This window comes from Zalophus californianus, chromosome 12 (genome assembly GCF_009762305.2).
Source record: "Zalophus californianus isolate mZalCal1 chromosome 12, mZalCal1.pri.v2, whole genome shotgun sequence".
Taxonomy (NCBI): domain Eukaryota; kingdom Metazoa; phylum Chordata; class Mammalia; order Carnivora; family Otariidae; genus Zalophus; species Zalophus californianus.
The window spans coordinates 78,277,299-78,296,879 of NC_045606.1; the positions used below are offsets into that span (position 1 = coordinate 78,277,299).

At 37.1% G+C, this 19,581-nt stretch overlaps 1 protein-coding gene across 1 annotated transcript in view; it reads right to left on the minus strand.

Moving 5' to 3' along the window:
• The window catches only part of CADPS2 (calcium dependent secretion activator 2), a 509,442-nt gene that overhangs the window by 220,442 nt on the left and 269,419 nt on the right, over positions 1-19,581 (minus strand). The window contains 1 exon segment of the mRNA XM_027573409.2: positions 4,656-4,795. Within this exon segment, the coding sequence (XP_027429210.1) occupies positions 4,656-4,795 (140 nt within the window).

The window sequence follows — 19,581 nt, forward strand, 5'->3', positions numbered from 1 at the left end:
CCCAGTTCTTAACTGTGACAAAACTATTATATAGTTATACACTCACGAAGTTTTTATTTATTTTTTCCTATAAAATAATCAGCTGCATGCAGACCTCGGATAGATCCAGATCATCTGCCTTTACGTATTTGTGAGTTTTTCTTCTTTCTCCTTTACCATTGTAGAATTGTCATAAGAATCATTTGTTTTATTTAGTTCCATTTTATTTTACCTTTCTTTTGACTGAAAAAATAACACCTGATTTAGGAAAATGTTATTTAATAAAAACAGGAATGGTATTCTGGGATTTAAGTTAATACTGTTACTTAGCCACTAGGCTATGCTAAAGGACAGTCCATTTGTTCAAGAACACTTCTGTCTTCCAGCCACCCAAAAAAGGAGGAAAATAAATTTAAAAACTGGATATGAATTATTTAGCCATTCAAAACCTAGCTGGTAATTCATTTAACAGATATATATGAGTTTATATAATTAGTCTATAGGACATATTCCCAAAGAATAAATGAGCCCTTTTTAAAAAATCAAATCTATGTCATGTGGTAATGTCCAGTTTGGTTTTAAAAGAATGAAATCATCTTTATGTTTATTTTATTTAAAATAAGTATATTTTCATTTACATGTAGTCAATCCTATTTTTTAGAAAAAACTATAATGTCTAGTCATGGACTGATTAATTATCAGAGAAACATGAGCTTTTTATCAGATATATTTTTCTGCTTATAAAAAGTTTTTTTTTTAATTTTTTTGTTATATCACCATACATTACATCATTAGTTTTTGATGTAGTGTTCCATGATTCATTGTTTGTGCGTAACACCCAGTGCTCCACGCAGAACATGCCCTCTTTAATACCCATCACCAGGCTAACCCATCCCCCCACCCCCCTCTCCTCTAGAACCCTCAGTTTGTTTTTCAGAGTCCATCGTCTCTCATGGTTCCTCTCCCCCTCCGATTTACTCCCCTTCATTCTTCCCCTCCTGCTATCTTCTTTTTTTTCCTTAACATATATTGCATTATTTGTTTCAGAGGTACCGGTCTGTGATTCAAGTCTTGCACAATTCACAGCGCTCACCATAGCACATACCCTCCCCAATGTCTATCACCCAGCCACCCCATCCCTCCCACACCCTAACCACTCCAGTAACCCTCAGTTTGTTTCCTGAGATTATATAAAAAGGTTTTTATCAGATCTATTTTTCTGCTTATAAAAAGGTTATTTAGGGCACCTGGATGGCACAGTTGGTTAAGCCACCCAGGTCATGATCCTGGAGTCCTGGGATCGAGTCCCACATCGGGCTTCCTGCTGGCAGGGAGTCTGCTTCTCCCTCTGACCCTACCCCCTCTGTGCTCTCTCTCTCACTCTCTCTCAAATAAATAAAATCTTTTTTTTAAAAAAAAAGCTTATTTAAAAAGGCAACAGTTGAGAACCAAACACATTTGTTTTAGATATTTTTCACGTTAAAATTATACTCTACCCTCTAACTTGTGTTTAGAACCCTTTGTATTTCAACTTAGGAATGTAACTTACTGCCATTTTTTCCTTAAAACTCTAAGGACCATACTACTATTTTCATCATCATTATTATATTAATACCTATCCTTGACTGCATACTGGGGGTGGGGCACTGAGATTCAAACAGGTCTAAGAAACTCACAGTGCAGTTGGGGACACAAAAAATAAACACTGATAAAATATAGTGAAGGCCCACACAGGTGCTATATATATATATATATATATATATATGTGATGAATATTCATTACACGTTATAATAGTTCACATAAGAGATGCCCACATTCTTAGAACATCCAACAGGTTTTTATAACTAAAGACCCAGAGGATTTCAAAGTCTAGTTCTCAAAAGTGCTCTGAAGATAAAAATCCATAACCCTCCCAATTTATTGTTTAATCCACTTGACAAGTCTATCTATAAGAGGGGTCTGCCATATTTTAAAGATAAATTAATCTTTTTTTAACTTGACTTGTCTCTTTTTCAATTATTCATTACTCATCTATTAATTATTCATTATCGGATGAATTATTGACAGAACACAACCCAGCCCCAAAGCAAAATGCTATTAATCTACTACTCATATCCTATTATCGCTTTGGCATATGATAGAGTACTTGGAAGAAAAAGGTTAGTGGACTTTCTCTTCTTAAATGTAATTAAGTTCAGTAAAATCCATTTATGAGACACTGCAGAAAAAAGATGAATACAGTTATGATGTACGTCAAATCATGTTTGCCCATATACACAGGGGTGATATTTAAAATATTTGTGTGTTTCCACAAGCACCAAGGAACCCAAACAGCTGCTTGTGCTAAAGCACCTGTACCTGCCCATAGGGATAAACTGCCATGACAGCAACGCTGAAAACCTTTAATTCTGGTTGATCATCATCATCATTATGTCCAATATGGACATTAGTTTCTACTGAATCTCTATTATGAAATATGATATTCTTGATTATGCTGCATAAGATACAAACTAGCAGGACAGCATCACATGTATTTTCAGTTCTAGAACTCCTTCCTTTTACATACTATAAACTGCAGAGATACCTGAATGTCTAGAATTGCCTACTGGTATCTTTTAGGAATGGCAGATAATAATTCATGTGGCTGGATCTAAAGCATTCCTGATCTGAATCCAAAGTGAGTTCTTGGGCTTTCTATATTAAATTGAGAGGCTATTTTGAGATTACAATTTTCTTTAGTGATCCCCTTCACCGGTTAGTCTTTGACAGAAGTCAACTCCAGACCCATCCTGGGGTTCCTGACTTAGTCAAGGGCTCAGAGATAAGATAAAAACCAGTTCTCCTTCAGTGTAAAGGATTAAAAAAAAAGGGGGGGGGAAAGGAAAACAACCAACCAAAAAATCAAGTCTTGGCAGGGGCTGGACTGCCCCACCTGCCCTGGAGCATTCTATAGGAAGAAGTTGCCAAAGAGGAGAGCAGGGCTTTCTTCCCACAGAAGTGAAAGGCTGCAGACTTGCTATGTGCCCAACCTCCTGTTTAGTGTCTTGGTTCTTGGGACACTTTGAAGGCTCCAGGGGTATTCATCATGGTGATGGCCATGATGGTGCCCTTCATCAAAAGAGACTGATATAAAAATAGTAGAGAAATAACTGCAGTGCCTGGACTATATGTTCCTTTATGCCTAACTCTAGACTCTACTAGTCTCTAAGCACTTTAGGGTGGTAATATTCTCACTCTCTATGCCAGCTGTACCAAACTTGTCTTCACTGGCTAAAAGTCCTTCCAGAACTCTTTATTGACCATGGATATGCTATGTCATGTGACTGGGATGCCCTTCCTCCTCATTGCCCACCCAAATTCATACTTCAAGTTTCATCTCAAAAGTCAGGTGTCTTGTGAGATTTTCATGACTAACTGCACCTAAAATCAGAAGTGTTCTTTCCACCAGTTCCCATTTGTCTCTTGAGGTTTGTTCCAGAAGGAAGAGAGTAAGCGCTCAATACATGCCTGCTAAATAAATCAATGGTGAGCAGGTAGAGGGAGGAATGAGAAGAACTCTAAATATTAAATCCCAGGAACTCCATCTCCATTATGAGCTGAGTCATGGCTAGCCTTTAGTTTGTGTTACTACACTGAAGATGCCATAATGTGGGCTACATTTTCCTTTCAAAGAGCCCACCCTCTGAGCTGTTCTTCCCATCAGTGAGCCTCGTTCTGATGCTGCTTACACACTGCCCATCCAAACCAAGGAAGCAATGTAGCCCTCAGTCCCTGTTAGTCATCCAAAGAATCCTTATCTTATTGACTCATCAGTTAACTCCGCCGCAGTGCTGGTGATCTGGCTCCAAAGCCAGCAGACGGCACCTCTCCATACAGGAATGCACGTTCTTAGACTCTTATGTTGGTCGCTAATCTCAGAGGGAGCCATTTTAGCAACTGCTTCTCTCCACTGTGAAAAAAGGTTGCATTCCTTCCTAATAATTAACAGCCCTGTGCTGGGATTTGACTGTAGTGAGTCCCACAGGGTTCATGTGAGAAAGACCCAGGTTTTTAAAGAACTCATTTTATTAGATTCAAGAGTTCAGACCTGTTACCTCACCAACTACAAGGGAAAAAGAACCCTGGTTGAGATGAGGGCTGACCCCGGCGCACGGTAGTCCCCAGGAAACAGGCTTACCCAGCAGCGTCAGTTCCTCCAGGAGTGATGCCATTTTCCACTCACACACTGGATGAACACTCACATCCCTCCCTGACAAAACTTGCACAGCCTCCTGGGGTTGTATCTGAATAACATTTTAGCTTTAATCTATTTTATGTAAGTTTATTTCTGGAGACCTGAATGCTATACTAGTTTGAACCAGCATTATATTTTGGAAAGTATCTCTTAGAGTTTATCTCCATCTATCACTACTCTTCATCAATATAAATGATGTAGAATACCACTGCAATCGATTACCAGTATTTTGTTAGCATAGAAGCAGTTATCTTAACTAAATACCCATGTATTTAGATAAAAAGGTATCTAGGAGTTTAAAAAATTAAGTTATTCCATAAATGTCATTTTTGGGGATATTCCATGATATACTTACTGGCTCTGTCAGTAAACTGACAAAAGAGATACATTGAAATTAAATCCAGTAATTCAGGAGAAAAAGATCTTCAAGTACACACTCACCCACTATGTTTCATATGTGGTGGTTTATCCATTCGCACTGCTAATTTGATTTTTAAGTCAGAGTCCTGGCTATTTTTTGGAACTACCATTCGGTGCAACTCAGCTGACTTGGAGCTATTAGAAGTTGGGTATAATATCACCTGTAAAAGACAAAAAAGAAAGAAAACATTTAAGTGCACAATACAGTGTCTAATGATTGGAACGGAAATCTTTTCTCTGTTTTCCTGTTTAAAAAGAAGGTATCATGCCCAAATGTGTCTAAACCATTTGACTCCCACCACAACAGATGGGTTTTCAATACAGACTCATTTATCTTTTTGACAAATATGTGTTTTCATATTATCACATAACGAGTTTTCTTCCTGTGTCACTTCATAATGAGGTAAGAGCACAAAGGCTCCAGCTGAATTGACAGCTGAGAAATACTTGTTAGACACCTATAATTTCAAGACTATTCTAAACTCCTCAGGACAAAAGTTCAGAAAGTATTTTTTGAAATTATAGATAGCATGTTTAAAAAAGTAAAACCAATTATTTTAGGCAGCAAAACTGTAACTCATATTTTAATATTTTCATTGTAAAATAGTATTAAAGGAAATCAACTCAATTAGAGATGGAAAAGACTGACATCATAGCACATTTTCTGCCTTAGGTCACTACCAAAGGATTTTCTCCCCTGATAACATGTTTTAGAAACTATGAGAAACTATGACTGAAACAAAATAATTTTTAACAAAACCTCCAAATTACCATGTGATTATTTCAGAACTCTACAGCTTCACAAAGCCAACACAGGAGAAGAGCTTACTCTTCATATACAAGCCTACCTCATCTTAGTGCATTTCACTTTCTTGTTCTTCACAGATACTGCATTTTACAAGCTGAAAGTCTGTGGCAACCCTGCGTTGAGCAGGCCTACTTGAAACCTCACGTCCCGTCACATTTTGGTAATTCTCAAAATGTTTCAAATTTTTACATTATTATTATATTTGCTATGGTGATCTGTGATCAGTGAACAACTGTGATGTTACTATTCCAACTGTTTGGGGGCATCACAAACCATGCTCACGTAGGACAGCAAACTTAAATTTGCGTTTATAAATGTGTGTTTTCTGACTGCTCTACTAATTGATTATTACGCTGTCTCTCTCCCTCTCCTTGGGTCTCCCTATTCCCTGAGACACAATAATATTGAAATTAAGATACTAACCTTACAATAACCTCTGAGTGTTCAAGTGAAAGAAGGAGTCACGTGTCTCACTTTAAATAAAAAACTAGAAATCACTAAGCTTAGTTAGGAAGGCATGTCAAAAGCCAAGATAGGCTGAAGGCTAGGTCTCCTGGGCCATGTTGTCATTGCAAAGGGAAAGTTCTTGAAGGAAATTAAAAGTGTACTCTAGTGCATGCACCAGGGATAAAAAGCAAAACAGACTTACTGCTAATACAGAGAAAGTTTTAGTGGTTGTGAGAGAAGATCAAATAAGCTACAATATTCCCTAGAACCAAGGCTTAATCCAGAGCAAGACCCTAACTCTCTTCAATTCTATGAAGGCTGAGAGAGATAAGGAAGCTGCAAAAGGAAAGTCTGAAACTAGCAGAGGCTGGTTCATGAGGTTTAAGGAAAGAAGCCGTCTCCATAACATAGAAGTACAAGGTGAAGCAGTTAGTGCTGATGTAGAAGCCACAGCAAGTTATCTGAAGATCTAACTAATAAAAAAGTGGCAACACTAAACAACATTTTCAATGTACATGTACAATTTTCAATCAAACAGTATTCTATTGGAAGAAGAGGTCATCTTAGACTTTCATAGCTAGAGAGGAGAAGTCAATCACCGGCTTCAAAGCATCAAAGGGACAGGCAGACTCTTATTAAGGGCTAATGTAACTGTTGACCTTAAATTGAGGCTAAGGCTCATTTACCTACCATTCCAAAAATCCTAGGGCCCTTAAAGAATGATACCAAATCTGCTCTGCTTGAGCTCTATAAATGGAATAACAAAGTCTTGATAACAGCACATCTGTTTAAAACAAGGTTTACTGGCTATTTTAAGTCCACTGTTGAAGCCTACTGCTCAGAAAAAAAAAAAAGGTTTCTTTCAAAATATTACAATGAGATTAATGTTCTTTCCATGCTTGCTAACACAACGTCTATCCTGCGGCCCATGGATCGAGGAGTGATTTTCACTTTGAAGTCCTATGTAAGAAACACATTCCATAAGGCTAAAGCTGCCATAGATAATGACTCCTCTGATGGATCTAGGCAAGGTAAAGAGAAACCTTCTGGAAGGGATTCACCATTCTAGACGCCATTAAGAACATTTATGATTCACGGGAAGAGGTCGAAATATCAACAGTAGCAGGAGTTTGGAAGAAGTGGATTCCAATTCTCCTGGATGATTTTGGGAGGTTTCAAAACTTCAGTGGAGGAAGTAAGTGCAGATGTGGTGGAAACAGCAAGAGAACCAGAAGTAGAACCTGAAGATATGACTGAACAACTATTCCTTGAGTTACAACAATATTGAAATTCGGCCAACTAGTTACCCTGCAATGGCCTGTAAGTGTTCACATGACAGGCAGAGTCACTCAATACAGGGCTGCAGTGTCCTGGTAACCTTTAACAGGTAAGAAGGTACTTCTTGTGGAAGTGGTTTGAGATGGAATCTACCCCTGATGAAGATGCTGTGAAGACTGCTGAAATGACAACAAAATTTTTAGAATATTACACAGACTTAGTTGGTAATGCAGTGGCAGGGTTTGAGAGGATTGATTCTAATTCTGAAGTTAGTTCTACTGTTTGTAAAATGCTAGCAAACAGCATCACATGCTTGAGAAATTGTTCATGAAGAGTCCATCAATAACAGCCAACTTCATGTGGTCTTAATTTAAGAAGTTACCATGGCCACCCTAACCTTCAGGAACCACCACCCTGATCAGTCAGTGATCATCGACATCAAGGCAGGATCCTCCACCAGCAAAAAGATTATGATTTCCTGAAAGCTCAGATGATGGTTAACGTTTTTAGTAATAAGTGTTTTTTAATTAAGGTAGTTACTTTTTAAAGACAATGTTATTGCACACATAATACAGTATAGTGTAAACATAACTTTTATATACACTGAGAAACCAAAAAACTCATTTGACTCACTTTATCAGGATATCCATTTTATTGCAGAACTCTGGAACTAAACTCATAGTAACTCTGAGGAGTGCCTGTACATAAAATGATATATTTTCCCCACTTCAGTCAGTCATAACATTATTTAGACACGGCCTATATCCAAGCCTTGATATTTTTTAAATGGGAGAACTATCTTCTGAAGGATAAAGATATGAAATGCAGTGTGTATATTTTAAGCCACTCTTATTTTATACCAATGTGAAAAGTCAACCAACCTGAAATTTCTATGTAAATGGAAGAATTATAAACATGCTCAGGTATGCTAAAATGTTCTTACAAACAAAACATGGCAACTGAATTTGGCATGCTCTGCCAAAACACAAAAGTCTTCATTTCCATGGATAAGTGGAACTATTCACAGAGAAATTTTCAAGCAAAGCTCTTTTTCTCTCTAGGAAAGACAACAGTCATAAAAGCTACTTAAACTATTCTCAACTTCCACGTTGTTAAATGCAACTACTATTTTGAGACTTTTCTCAAGCCTATCCTAAAAGCCACAGCTGACGTGAATCCAGCTTATCTATACACTTGAGCATATAAAGGCACATCCAGCAACACATAAAATGGCATTTGTGATATTTTAAAAAAATGGTATCATAGAATTAGTCCTTTCTGACGGCTAAAATATCCAGTGGAATATTTTACAGATTCTTTCTTAAATGAGAGTTAAAAAAAAAAAGTGATAATTTTTGGCTCAAACCAGTAGACAAAACAACGTTATTATCAACTTAGGGGAAGATTCCAAAAAAGAAACAAAGACTAAGAGCTGCATCTCGCTCTCTGAAGCTATATAGCTGCCATTCCCCTAGCGATTCTGGAAAGCTTTTTCTCGTTCTGCCTACTACATCCTTTTATCCCCCAAATTTATTTTGGCATGAGCCACCTAAAGACTCTATTCCTTTTTAATTCTTCCTTCTTTGTTTGCACAAAAATTGGTATCGTACCAAACTCCAAAAGGATGAGAGGATGAGAATATTTAAACGAATATTTAAATACAGGATGAGAATACTTAAATGAATATTTTGGCCATTTTCTCATTCTCTAAATGCTGATGACAGTTACTAAATAAGGTCCCCAAACAACTAATTGCATCCGATCCACAAATTAAGGATCCTCTTACTATTGAATACCATTTCTGCCACATTTCAGTTTCCTAATGTGTACTTTTAAGTCAGTGGAAGGATTTACTGCTTAACTCTGTTCAATTAAACATGTGAGGGCCCATTACGTGGGGACACTCAAAGGTGAAAGAATACGGATGGCTCAGATCCCTCAGGGAGTCCATAGTTTCTTCTTATCAGAGCTAAGAGCTCAGATATTATCTGATGATCTTACTTCCCCTTACTGCACTTCTATCCCTAAGATGTACCAAAGTTTTCTGATTTTGTCAGTCTCTGAGTTTACTCACTGTCATTTCTTTGGTGGCTCTGTTCTATCACATGTGAAGCTAATACCCTGTGTTACATTTCTTCCTTTTGAAAGACCTAGAATTGTCTGTTTCTCGGGACTTGAAAGACCCAAAACTGTCTGTTTCTTGGGACAAACATTGACACGTGTAACAAACGGAGGTCCATACATATGAAATACACTGTTTGTAAAATAACTGTACTGATGGATAAACCCTGGACTTAGTCTTAACAATGACTGTAAGGCAGTTTCCAGGTCCCCAAATTGCACACACATGAAGTGGTCATGGCCCTCTACGTGATGTTGCCACAGATGATAACAGACAGGCAGCGACTCCCCATGTGTAGGCCCCAAAGGGCCAGGAGCAATAAAGGACAAAGGAGTTCTTTTTCAGATGCAGAACAAGGGTCTAATCAAGAGATCCTCAACACTGCCAGGACAGGAATTCAGTGCCGTCCCTGGACAAATATTGCTATGGATTTTCCACTGCAACTTTTTTTTTTCTTTTCCCCGAATGGGCTACTTGGCCGGCAGCTCTCCTGCACCTGTTCCACTGCTGTAGACTGGACTGGTGCTAGAGCAGGGTGGGGAGGGGAGGTGGACAGTAGGTGGGTAACATGAACTCCAGCTCACAGGTCACCAGAGCCCCAGCTGGGCCTGATGGAGACGCTGGATTCTGGCCTGGCTGAGACTTTGGGTTGATTCCCTGGAGTTGAAGTGAATGTGTTCTCCGCGTAGAAGGAAGGGGAACACAACTATTCTCATCTTTGGCTACAGGGGGCCAACTAATGCCGGTCATCTGTGTACTAGGATTAGTGCTTTCCCTAGCATAGAACTTGCTAGAAGCAGCTAGTCAGCCAGAGATTATATTTTCTAGCTCCTCTTGCATCTAAGTAGGGACATATGAAAGTTCTAGCTAATGGAATATGCAGAGAAGTGGTAAGCGTCACTTTGGGGAAAAATGATGAAGATACATGTATGCCTTCTTCATCCCTTTTTACTCATCTGCTAGCCACATGCAGAGAACTCCAATGCTCTAGGAAATGAGAGCCATAACATAAAATGGAAGAAACTACAGCCCTGAATCACCGCATGGAGGAAACGTACCCCACCTATCAGGAATGCCCATCACAAACTGTTCCGCAGGTGTTACTGTTTTGAACTCGTGAAATGTTTGTTGCAGCATTTAGTAGGACCCTAAGTAGTACATTAACAGAGTTTGGCATCCAGGCTCTTTCACAGGAAAGTGCTTACAGATTTTAAGATAAGCTGTTCTACTTGAATAGGACTTGGCATAGTAATTAAAATATTTAACAGATATAAAAATTTACTAAGGATTCTGCTATATTCCAGGTTTACATCTAAGTTAAATTATAGCTCTATACAAAATAGTTAGCTTCTTCTATTATTTAGCAAAGTTGCCTATTCTTTGCTATTCACTTCTCTGAACACTTCTATACACATTTCTGCTTCTTCTAGCTTATTTTTGTCACCAACACTTTAAATGTCTTGTCACTTAGCTTGACACATTTTATGATTCCTTACCTTAAATATAAAACCAACCTATCGTCTTCATAATAAAATGTCAACATTACTTGCTATCTTTGCAGAGGTGTAATGAAAAACACAAATTTTTTTAGGCTTTGTTTAAAATTCTGTCAAATTTAATATACAGAAAGAAACCCTTAAGAATGAAGTGTAAATATACATATATACATGTTTAGAATAATATGAGGTTCATGGGATCTTAACATATATTTGTACAAGCTGACACCTCTACACTGTTTTCCTCCTATTAAAATATATTAAAGCCAAGCTATGTACTTTTGTGCACATTTCGCATGATTTTAACTTTGTGACCTATACGTTTAAGGCCTTCTAAATTTCTAAACAATTTCAACAAAGATCTGAAAAATGTAAAAACTAAAGGGAAAAAATTACAACTAAAGGGAGCTAGATAGGCCCTGGGGCTAGGTAAGCAATTCATTGCCCATTTCTATAAATAACTGTTAGCGTAGAGGAAGAAAAAGAGAGTATGTGACCACAATAATGGCATTTTAGTCTTAAATTAAAATAGAGATACGTACTTGATAAAATTCTAGCTCAAAGATGGGTGCAACCAGCAATTCTGGAAGAAATCAGGACAGAATGCATAGGGAAATTACTTCCACTTGGGAGTCTCAAAGAACCCATAAGAATTACAAGGCAAGACAGGGGGAAGAAACTGAGACAAAGACACGAGGCTGTTGGAACTGAGCCACCCTAAGAGTGGCCCTCTAGAAAAAGACACACATCCTGTCAGCCAACCAACAAATACTTGCTAAGTGCCTACTCTAGGATATGAAGGGGAATCATGGTGAAGAAGGGCTTAACTGAAGATACTGAAGATATATGCTAATATTCTTTGGTTCTCAAGCCCTTCCCCAAGCTTAATTGGTCAGCTCTTTCTTTGTTCCCTGAACCTATCCCCAGGCAGCTTCCATTGATTGCTCTCCCCGCCCCCCCCCCCCCCCCCCCCCCCCCCCGCCCAGGACTTCAACCAATACAAATGCTCGCTCATTAGATCTTCTGCCATGTCAATTCTCTATCTCATCAACAGTCACATGAAAAGATGCTCACATCACTCTTCATCAGGCAAATGCAAATCACAATGAGATATCACCTCACACCTGTCAGAAGGACTAGGCTCAAAAACATACAAAATACATGTCGGTAAGGATGCGGAGAAAAGGGAAGCTTCTTGCACTGTGAATGTAAGTAGGTGCAACCACTGTGGAAAAGAGGACTGGCAGTTCCTCAAAAAATGAAAAATAGACTTATCATATGATCTAGTAATTCCACGACTGGGTATATATCCAAAGAAAACAAAAACACTAATTCAAGAAGATGTACATACCCCTCTATTTCTTGCTGCATTATTTACAATAGCCAAGATATGAAAGCAACCCCAGTGTCCATCAACAGATGAAGAAGATGTGGTATATATACACAATGGAATATTACTCAGACATAAAAAAGAATGAGCTCTTGCCCTTTCAAACAACATGGGTGGACCTAAAAGCAATCATGTTGAGTGAAATAGGTCAGAGGAAGATAAATGCCCTATGACTTCACTTACATGTGGAATCTAAAAAACAAACAAAACAAAGAACAGGAAAAACCCAGACTCTACAATACGGAGAACTGGTGGTTGCCAAGGGGTGGTGGATAGGGATATGGGCAAAATCACTGACAGGGATCACGAGGTACAAACTTCCAGCTATAAAATAAGTGACAGAGATAAAAAGTACAGCATAGGGAATACAGCCGATAATACTTTTTTAAAAAGGGTGAAACACAAACTTTTGAGGATTAGGAAGAGAACTCTATAATTGAGACTAGAGGCCAAGGAGGCAGAAAAACCAGAATGTGATGCACAATATTCAAGGTGGACAGTGTTTCAGGGAGTAGGAAATGGCGAACAGTGCCAAATGGCAAATGAGAGGGTAAGCACAGTAAAAATGGAAAAGGGTATTGCTTGGTTTAACAGAAAAATCACTCAAGATCTCAGCAAGTTATGTGAGACCAGACTGTGATAGTTTCAAGAACACAAATCTATCGGAGGAAGAAGAAAGCACTTCATTTAACTCTTAGGTGATCAAGATAGGGCAGGTTGGGCAAGATCACTTCGGCTAGAAGAGCCCTGTTTGCAAAGGTAGGGGCAATAAGCCAGGGAGGGTGCAGAGGGCAAGGAAGTGGGAAGTTGTGCTGACAGATGAGAGCAGAAAGGAAGACTGGGAGTAAGCTGTAGAGGAGCGTGTTTTGCCAAGCAGTTTATAGGCTATCCCATAACATGCCATTAAAAGATGCTTTTAAGGCAGGAAATAACAATCACATTTTTATACCCCTGAGTAAAGAATAATCCCCCTCTACCTAGCTGTATACATCCCAGAGCAGAGGTGTGGTAAGGTGTCCTAACAACCGAGAGATAAACTGGCCTTAAAAATACATCGTTGAAAAAAAAAATACATCTTTGAAAAGGAGTAAGAAGAGAGCAAAAATGCTATTAGCTTGAATCATGTTTTAATTTGTGATTAAAAATCCTTTCTGCTGACAATCAGATGTCCTTGAGATAGAGTTCTATAAGGACACATACGTGTAAGGGAACATCTCAGATAAGCAGAGCTATCTCTATGAGAGACCTTGACTTTCTGGGTTCAGCTGACATTTTTCTATCTTTCTCCTTCAAATGATGGAGATTTTACACTTTAGCTAAGATTCATAATGACTAAGAATTTATACTTTAGCTAAGGTTCACAATGTGAACTTTTCAAGTACCAAGTACCTTCCTGAGAGCTATAACCTTGAGAGAAAGACTAACTGAATTTACTTCATTTCAATAAATTTGTATTTAGCACATGTTAATAACTAGGATATATTTTCTCCAATATCAGAGCCTCTGTATTTTCAGTGTGTGGAGAAGATATAAATCAAAAGATTTTTCTGAGAGAAATCTACATCCTTAGTAACATTTTCCAGTGTTTTAATACACTCGAGGTTGCTTTGTCGAAATTATTTCCCCTTCGATTTAATATCACCGCTTCCTGTCCTACTTAGCTGAAACACAGAACACCTGCTCACTCTCACCAACACAATGCTCTTTTGTGTACTGAAAGATTAGCATTAAGTCTTCCGTCAACCTCATTGTCTGTAGGCTAAATCCAGCTCCCTTTATTTTCAAAGTTGGAAAGAATCCTGGAATTTACAATATGGAACTGATCAAACTCCCAACCCCTTACCAAATGTGTACTTGGCCTGACAGAGAACCATTCAACTCCTTCCTTCTATACCATACTTTTTTTTTTAATAAGGCCCTTTTCAAATAAAAGCGTAAAAGAAAAAAGTATTATCTTGATTCAGTACTTTTTCCTGACATTAACTCGTTAAAAGATAGAGATTAAAAACCTTGTTATTTGCAGGATGGGGGTTGAGGAGAGCATATGGAAAAGAAAAACCAAGGTGGATAAATTATTCCTAAATCTTTTCTGAAATCTCTACTTCATAATGAACCATTATATGAAGGGGCTCTTAGAGTGCATTTAGTAGACTATGCTCCCTGAAGGCAGAAGCCATTGTGTAGTAGAGTATCTCATCTGTGGCTTCTAGGTTAATGTAACCCAGTATCTTCAATTAAGCCCTCCTTCACCATGATTCCCCTTCATATCCTAGAGTAGGCACTTACCAAGTATTTGTTGGTTGGCTGACAGGATAGATAAATGCTCAGAGAAATTAGGAATAAAAATGCAAGCCTAAAATTGACACTTTAACTGAGGTGAAAAGAGAAAAGGGCTTGCCAAATTTGGTAACAGAAAATGACAGTAGTAATTCTGTAGGCCAGCTTTTGTATGCCATTTACTTGCCAGTCTGTAAACATTTATGAAACTCTCATCTTTCCATTCCTGTGATAAAGTTTCCCAAAGATGTCTCTACACATCCTCATCTCCAGAAACTATGAATAGGTTACCTTATATGGCAAAAGAGAATTGAGGTAGCAGGTGGAATTCAGATCCCTATTTAGCCAACCTTAAAATAGGAAGATAACCCTAGGTTATCTAGGTGGGCCCAATACAACTACCAGAGTTCTTAGGGAAGCAGAAGGTAAAAGAGCGGGTGTCAGAGCCATGAGATGCGAGAAACGCTCAACTGGCCAGTGATGGCTTTGGACATGGAAGGGGGCCATGAGCCAAGGAATATAAGCAGTCTCTAGAAGCTTAAAAGGTAAAAATAAATTGCATTCTCCCTTAGATCCTCTGGAAAGGAACTCCACTCTGCCAACATCTTGATTTTAGCTTACTGAGATTCATTTTGGACTTCTGACCTCCACAAATGTAAGACAATAAATTTGTATTGTTTTTGGTAATTTGTCAAAGTCACAACAGGAAACTAATAGAGACAATAAAGGCTAAGATTTGATCACAAAAGAACACTAAATGCAGAGGTTTGATTAAAAAAAAAAAACCCTAAACTTACCTTTTAAATTTCTTCTGCCAAGTGTGTGATTCAAAGATATTTTTACATTTAGACTTCTATCAGTAGCTTTGTCTGGTTACTTTAACAAGAGGTTTTTGTGTGTGATTATTTCTCTCACATTCCTGAAGCATTCTGCTTTTATGAAATCTTAATTTTTTTGTTTTGTTAAAGTTTTGACTTTCTTTATCCTATAAACTTTTTAAATGATTAATCACGAGGATGATTATTTTGGTTACTGGAATGAAGACCATCATGCATAAATTTCTAACAAATTTAAAGTTTCATATATCCAAATGATCAAGGATTATTTCTTCTATTACGAAGTCTTTGTTGAAGATTTTGAAAGACATAGTCAAGGCTGTCACTATGTTTTTTATGGCTCAATTAAAGATATAGGCCTTTATTCATCTTAATACATCACTTTTATTGCTTGTAAGGTGCCAATTTCATACTTCTCCTTGGATGGAGCAATTTATTGGAACAGCTACATCTGTGTTTTTTAAGACTTGTCTAGACAGAAAACCATCATTATTATTCTTGATCTATTCCCCTCAACCATAAATTATGAATAGCAGTAACCTTTATATTTCCTTACCAATACAGTTTCTATGAGAGGATACTGCATGAGTAGCTTTATCACATTTCTTTTTACTAGTCTTGTTATAATAATGCCTGGCATTTATAAAGAACCTTTCAACTGAATGCCTCCAAAGTGCTTTGTGAAATTTAAATTAATTCTCACATCACCCTTAAAAGATAGGCATCACTCTCGTTATGTAAATAACTTGACACTGAAGTTAAACGAATAACTAAGGAAAATTACTCCAGGATAACAAAAGACACTCTCAATGTTACATCCCTCCTCCTCAATCCAACAAATTATTCCCTTAATTATTTCACAAACATTATAATAACTAACGTAGCTTTGTTCTTGCTTGGGTTATTAAATACTGTCAGAATACATATGCATGTATTTATCTATTGATTTAAGTACTGTAAGAATTTTTAGAGCCAAGTCAATTTTCTTTCTGTGAATCCAGAACATACAACAGTAGGATGGGAAGGAGGAAGTTACAGACTATGTCTAAACTTGGGTAACTCCAGCTTCATCCTTAAATATATCTGATAGACATTCAATATACAGTAAGATAGAGGGTGGTGGGGAATAAAGGTCAGGGCACAGAACGAGAAGTTAAGTGACTTGTCCACTCGTCCTACAGAGCCAAGAGCCAAGTCAAGGTCTTCTGGAAACAAGTTTTAAACTTCTCAGTTTCTGGTGCTCAAAAATTAATCTGAATCTTGTACTTTTATCTAAAGAAATTGTTTTTGACTCAAACACTACAAATAATAACTAGTAGGGAATAGAATTACCTAGCTTTTCTGTACCCGTGCTAAACACCATGAAGGTGAATATTCTTAAGTGGCCCCAAACAGCTCCAAGATGCATAGGAACTTCCTTTCTTAATGCAGCAACTGTAAGAGGAGGTTCGTAATGGACCTGAGGATGTTCTAACCTGCTTCCCCCATGTATTAAAAGACATGGGCTAGAACCTCACTCTTCCTGTAGGATCTAAACCATACCTTATTCTGCAATTGTTTCAGTTTATCACTTGGTAAGGAAGCTCGGGCATTCAAACAAAGGGAGTTATGCTACTGTCTACCACAATTTTCCATAGGAGGAATGAAACTGAATCAGGCAAAGTTCAAGAGATTCATTTGTTCATTCATCTCCCCAACAACTGGACATGCACTGCAGGTCAGAACCTATTAGATGTTGGTGAAATGATACTACGTCCTAGGCCTCCCTTTAAAAGAAAATGGAAATACACTAGTGTGGTAAGTTTTTTACATGACACACAGTCTTCGAATATCACCTGAAGTTACGCTGTGATGAGTTAAAGCAACGCCTAGGATAAGTTATTGATAATAAGTTAACAAAGAAAAAAAATGGAACCATAAAAACATTCAATTAGTCTAAAGAAGAGAAAAAAGGGAATACAGGACAGGAGAGACGGAACAAATAGCTAAATGATAGATTTAAACTTAACCATATCAATAAATCATAATAATGATTAAAAGATTGCCAGATAAATCTGAATAAAAAAGAGAGACCCAGTTATACGTTGCTTAAATAAACATATGTTAAAAGTAAAGAAATAGATTAAAGGATGGAAAAGATAACATGCTAACACTGGTTTAAAAAACCTGGAATGGCTAAGATAAAGTAGATTTTAAAGCAAAGTGTATTACCGGGGATAAGGAAGGTCATTTCATAATGACAAAGCAGTTAATTAATAAAAAGGACATGGAGATCATTAGTATTTATGCACCTAGCAACAGATCTTCAAGATACAAGAAGCAAAAAAATGACAGAACAAATCCAAAATTATACTCAGAGACGAATACCAATTTCTCAAAAATTGATTAAAAAAAGGTAGATAGAAAACCAATAAAGATATGGCAGATCTGAATAATAATTTGAACTATTACACTTTTTTGAAACACCCTATTAAACAGTGGAGGAATACATCGTCTTTAAAAATACATGCAGAACATTCACCAGATGGACCATATTGTGGGTGATAAACTAAGCCTCAGTAAATTTTAAAAGGCTCAAAGTTCTCTAAGTGTATTCTCTAATCATAACAGACTTCAATTAGAAATTAATAACAGAACTCTGAAAAACTCTAAAATATGTGGAAACTAAATAACGCATGCTCAATAACCTATGGCCAAAGGAAAAAAAAAATCAAAATAAAATGTAGTATTTTCAAAAGGATGAAAATGAAAAAGATAAAAATTTGTGGGATGCCGCTAGCACAATAATTAGCAAATGAGCATTTATAGCACCAAATACCTAGTTTAGAAAAAACCGTTTTCTCAAATCAATGTCTTCCACTTTCAAGAAATAGAAAAAGTATTATAAATTAAACCCAAGGTACATAAAAGAAATAATAAATATCACAGCCCAAATAAAAATTAGCAGGAGGAACTTTATCAGCTTGATGAAGGGGATCCACCAAAGAACCCTACACAGCTCGTATTATACTTAATGTGGAAGACTGGATGCTTTCCCCAAGAGATTGAGAACAAGATAAGGATGTCCATTTTCACTACTTCTGTTCAACACTGTATTGAAAGTTCTAGTAGGTGTAATAAGGCAACAAAAAGAAATTAAAACCACCTAGATTAGAAAGGAAAAACAAAGTGTATTTTTAGACAACAATACTGTCTATGGAAAAACAATCTACAAAGTGCTACTACAACTAGTGAGTTTAGCAACACTGCAGGACAGAAGATCAATACAGAAAAGTCATTTGTATTTCAACATACTGGCAATATCTAATTTAAAAAATTAAAACAAAATGATACAATGTAGAATAGCATCAAAAATATGAAATACTCAATGACAGATCAGGTAAAAAAAAAAAAAAAAAAAAAAGCCAAACCTTGCTATGAGGAATGAAGCAAGACTTAAAAAAAAAGGGAAGGATATACTATATTCATGGGTCAAAAGACCCAATACTGTTGATCAACTCCTAAACTGATCTACAGATTCAATGAAATCAGTCAAAATAACACTGAGTATTTTTTATAGAAAGCTACAGACCGATTTTAAAATTCATAGGAGAAAGCAAAGAACTTAAAGGAACTGAAGAATAAAAAACAAAAACAAAGCTGGAGAATTACCAGTCCTTGATATCACAGACTTACGATAAAGCTAATCAGAGCAGTGCACCACTGGCATTAAGACAGGAAAACAGATCAACGGAACAGACTAGAGAGTCCAGAAATAGACCCAAAGATACATATACAATTGATTTGCAACAAAAGTGCTAAGGAAATTCAGTGAAGAAAGTTTTTTCAATAAATAGTACTAGAACACCCAGATATTCATATATCAAAAAAGTAGACTTCAATCTATACATAGCTCTAGCTCTAGATATAAAAAAAATTAACTAGAAATGGATCAAAGATCTAAATGTAAAAACCTAAAACTGTAAAACTTCTAACAGAAAACAGAGAATTCTGACCTTGGGCTAGGCAAAGATTTCTTAGATACAGCGCCAAAAGTATGAGAGATAAAAACAAATTCACAAGTTGGACTTCATCAAAATTAAAAACTCCTGCTCTTTGAAACACACTGTTAACAGAATGAAAAGACAAACTACAGACTGGGAGAATATTTACAAAACATATCTCTGATAAAGGAGATGTAAACAATTTATTATGGTCTTTCCAGACTCAAGAACAATAAGCAACTCAATTAAAAATTGGGGAGTCATTGGGGCATTGGACGCATCAAGCGTCCAACTCTTGATTTCAGCTCAG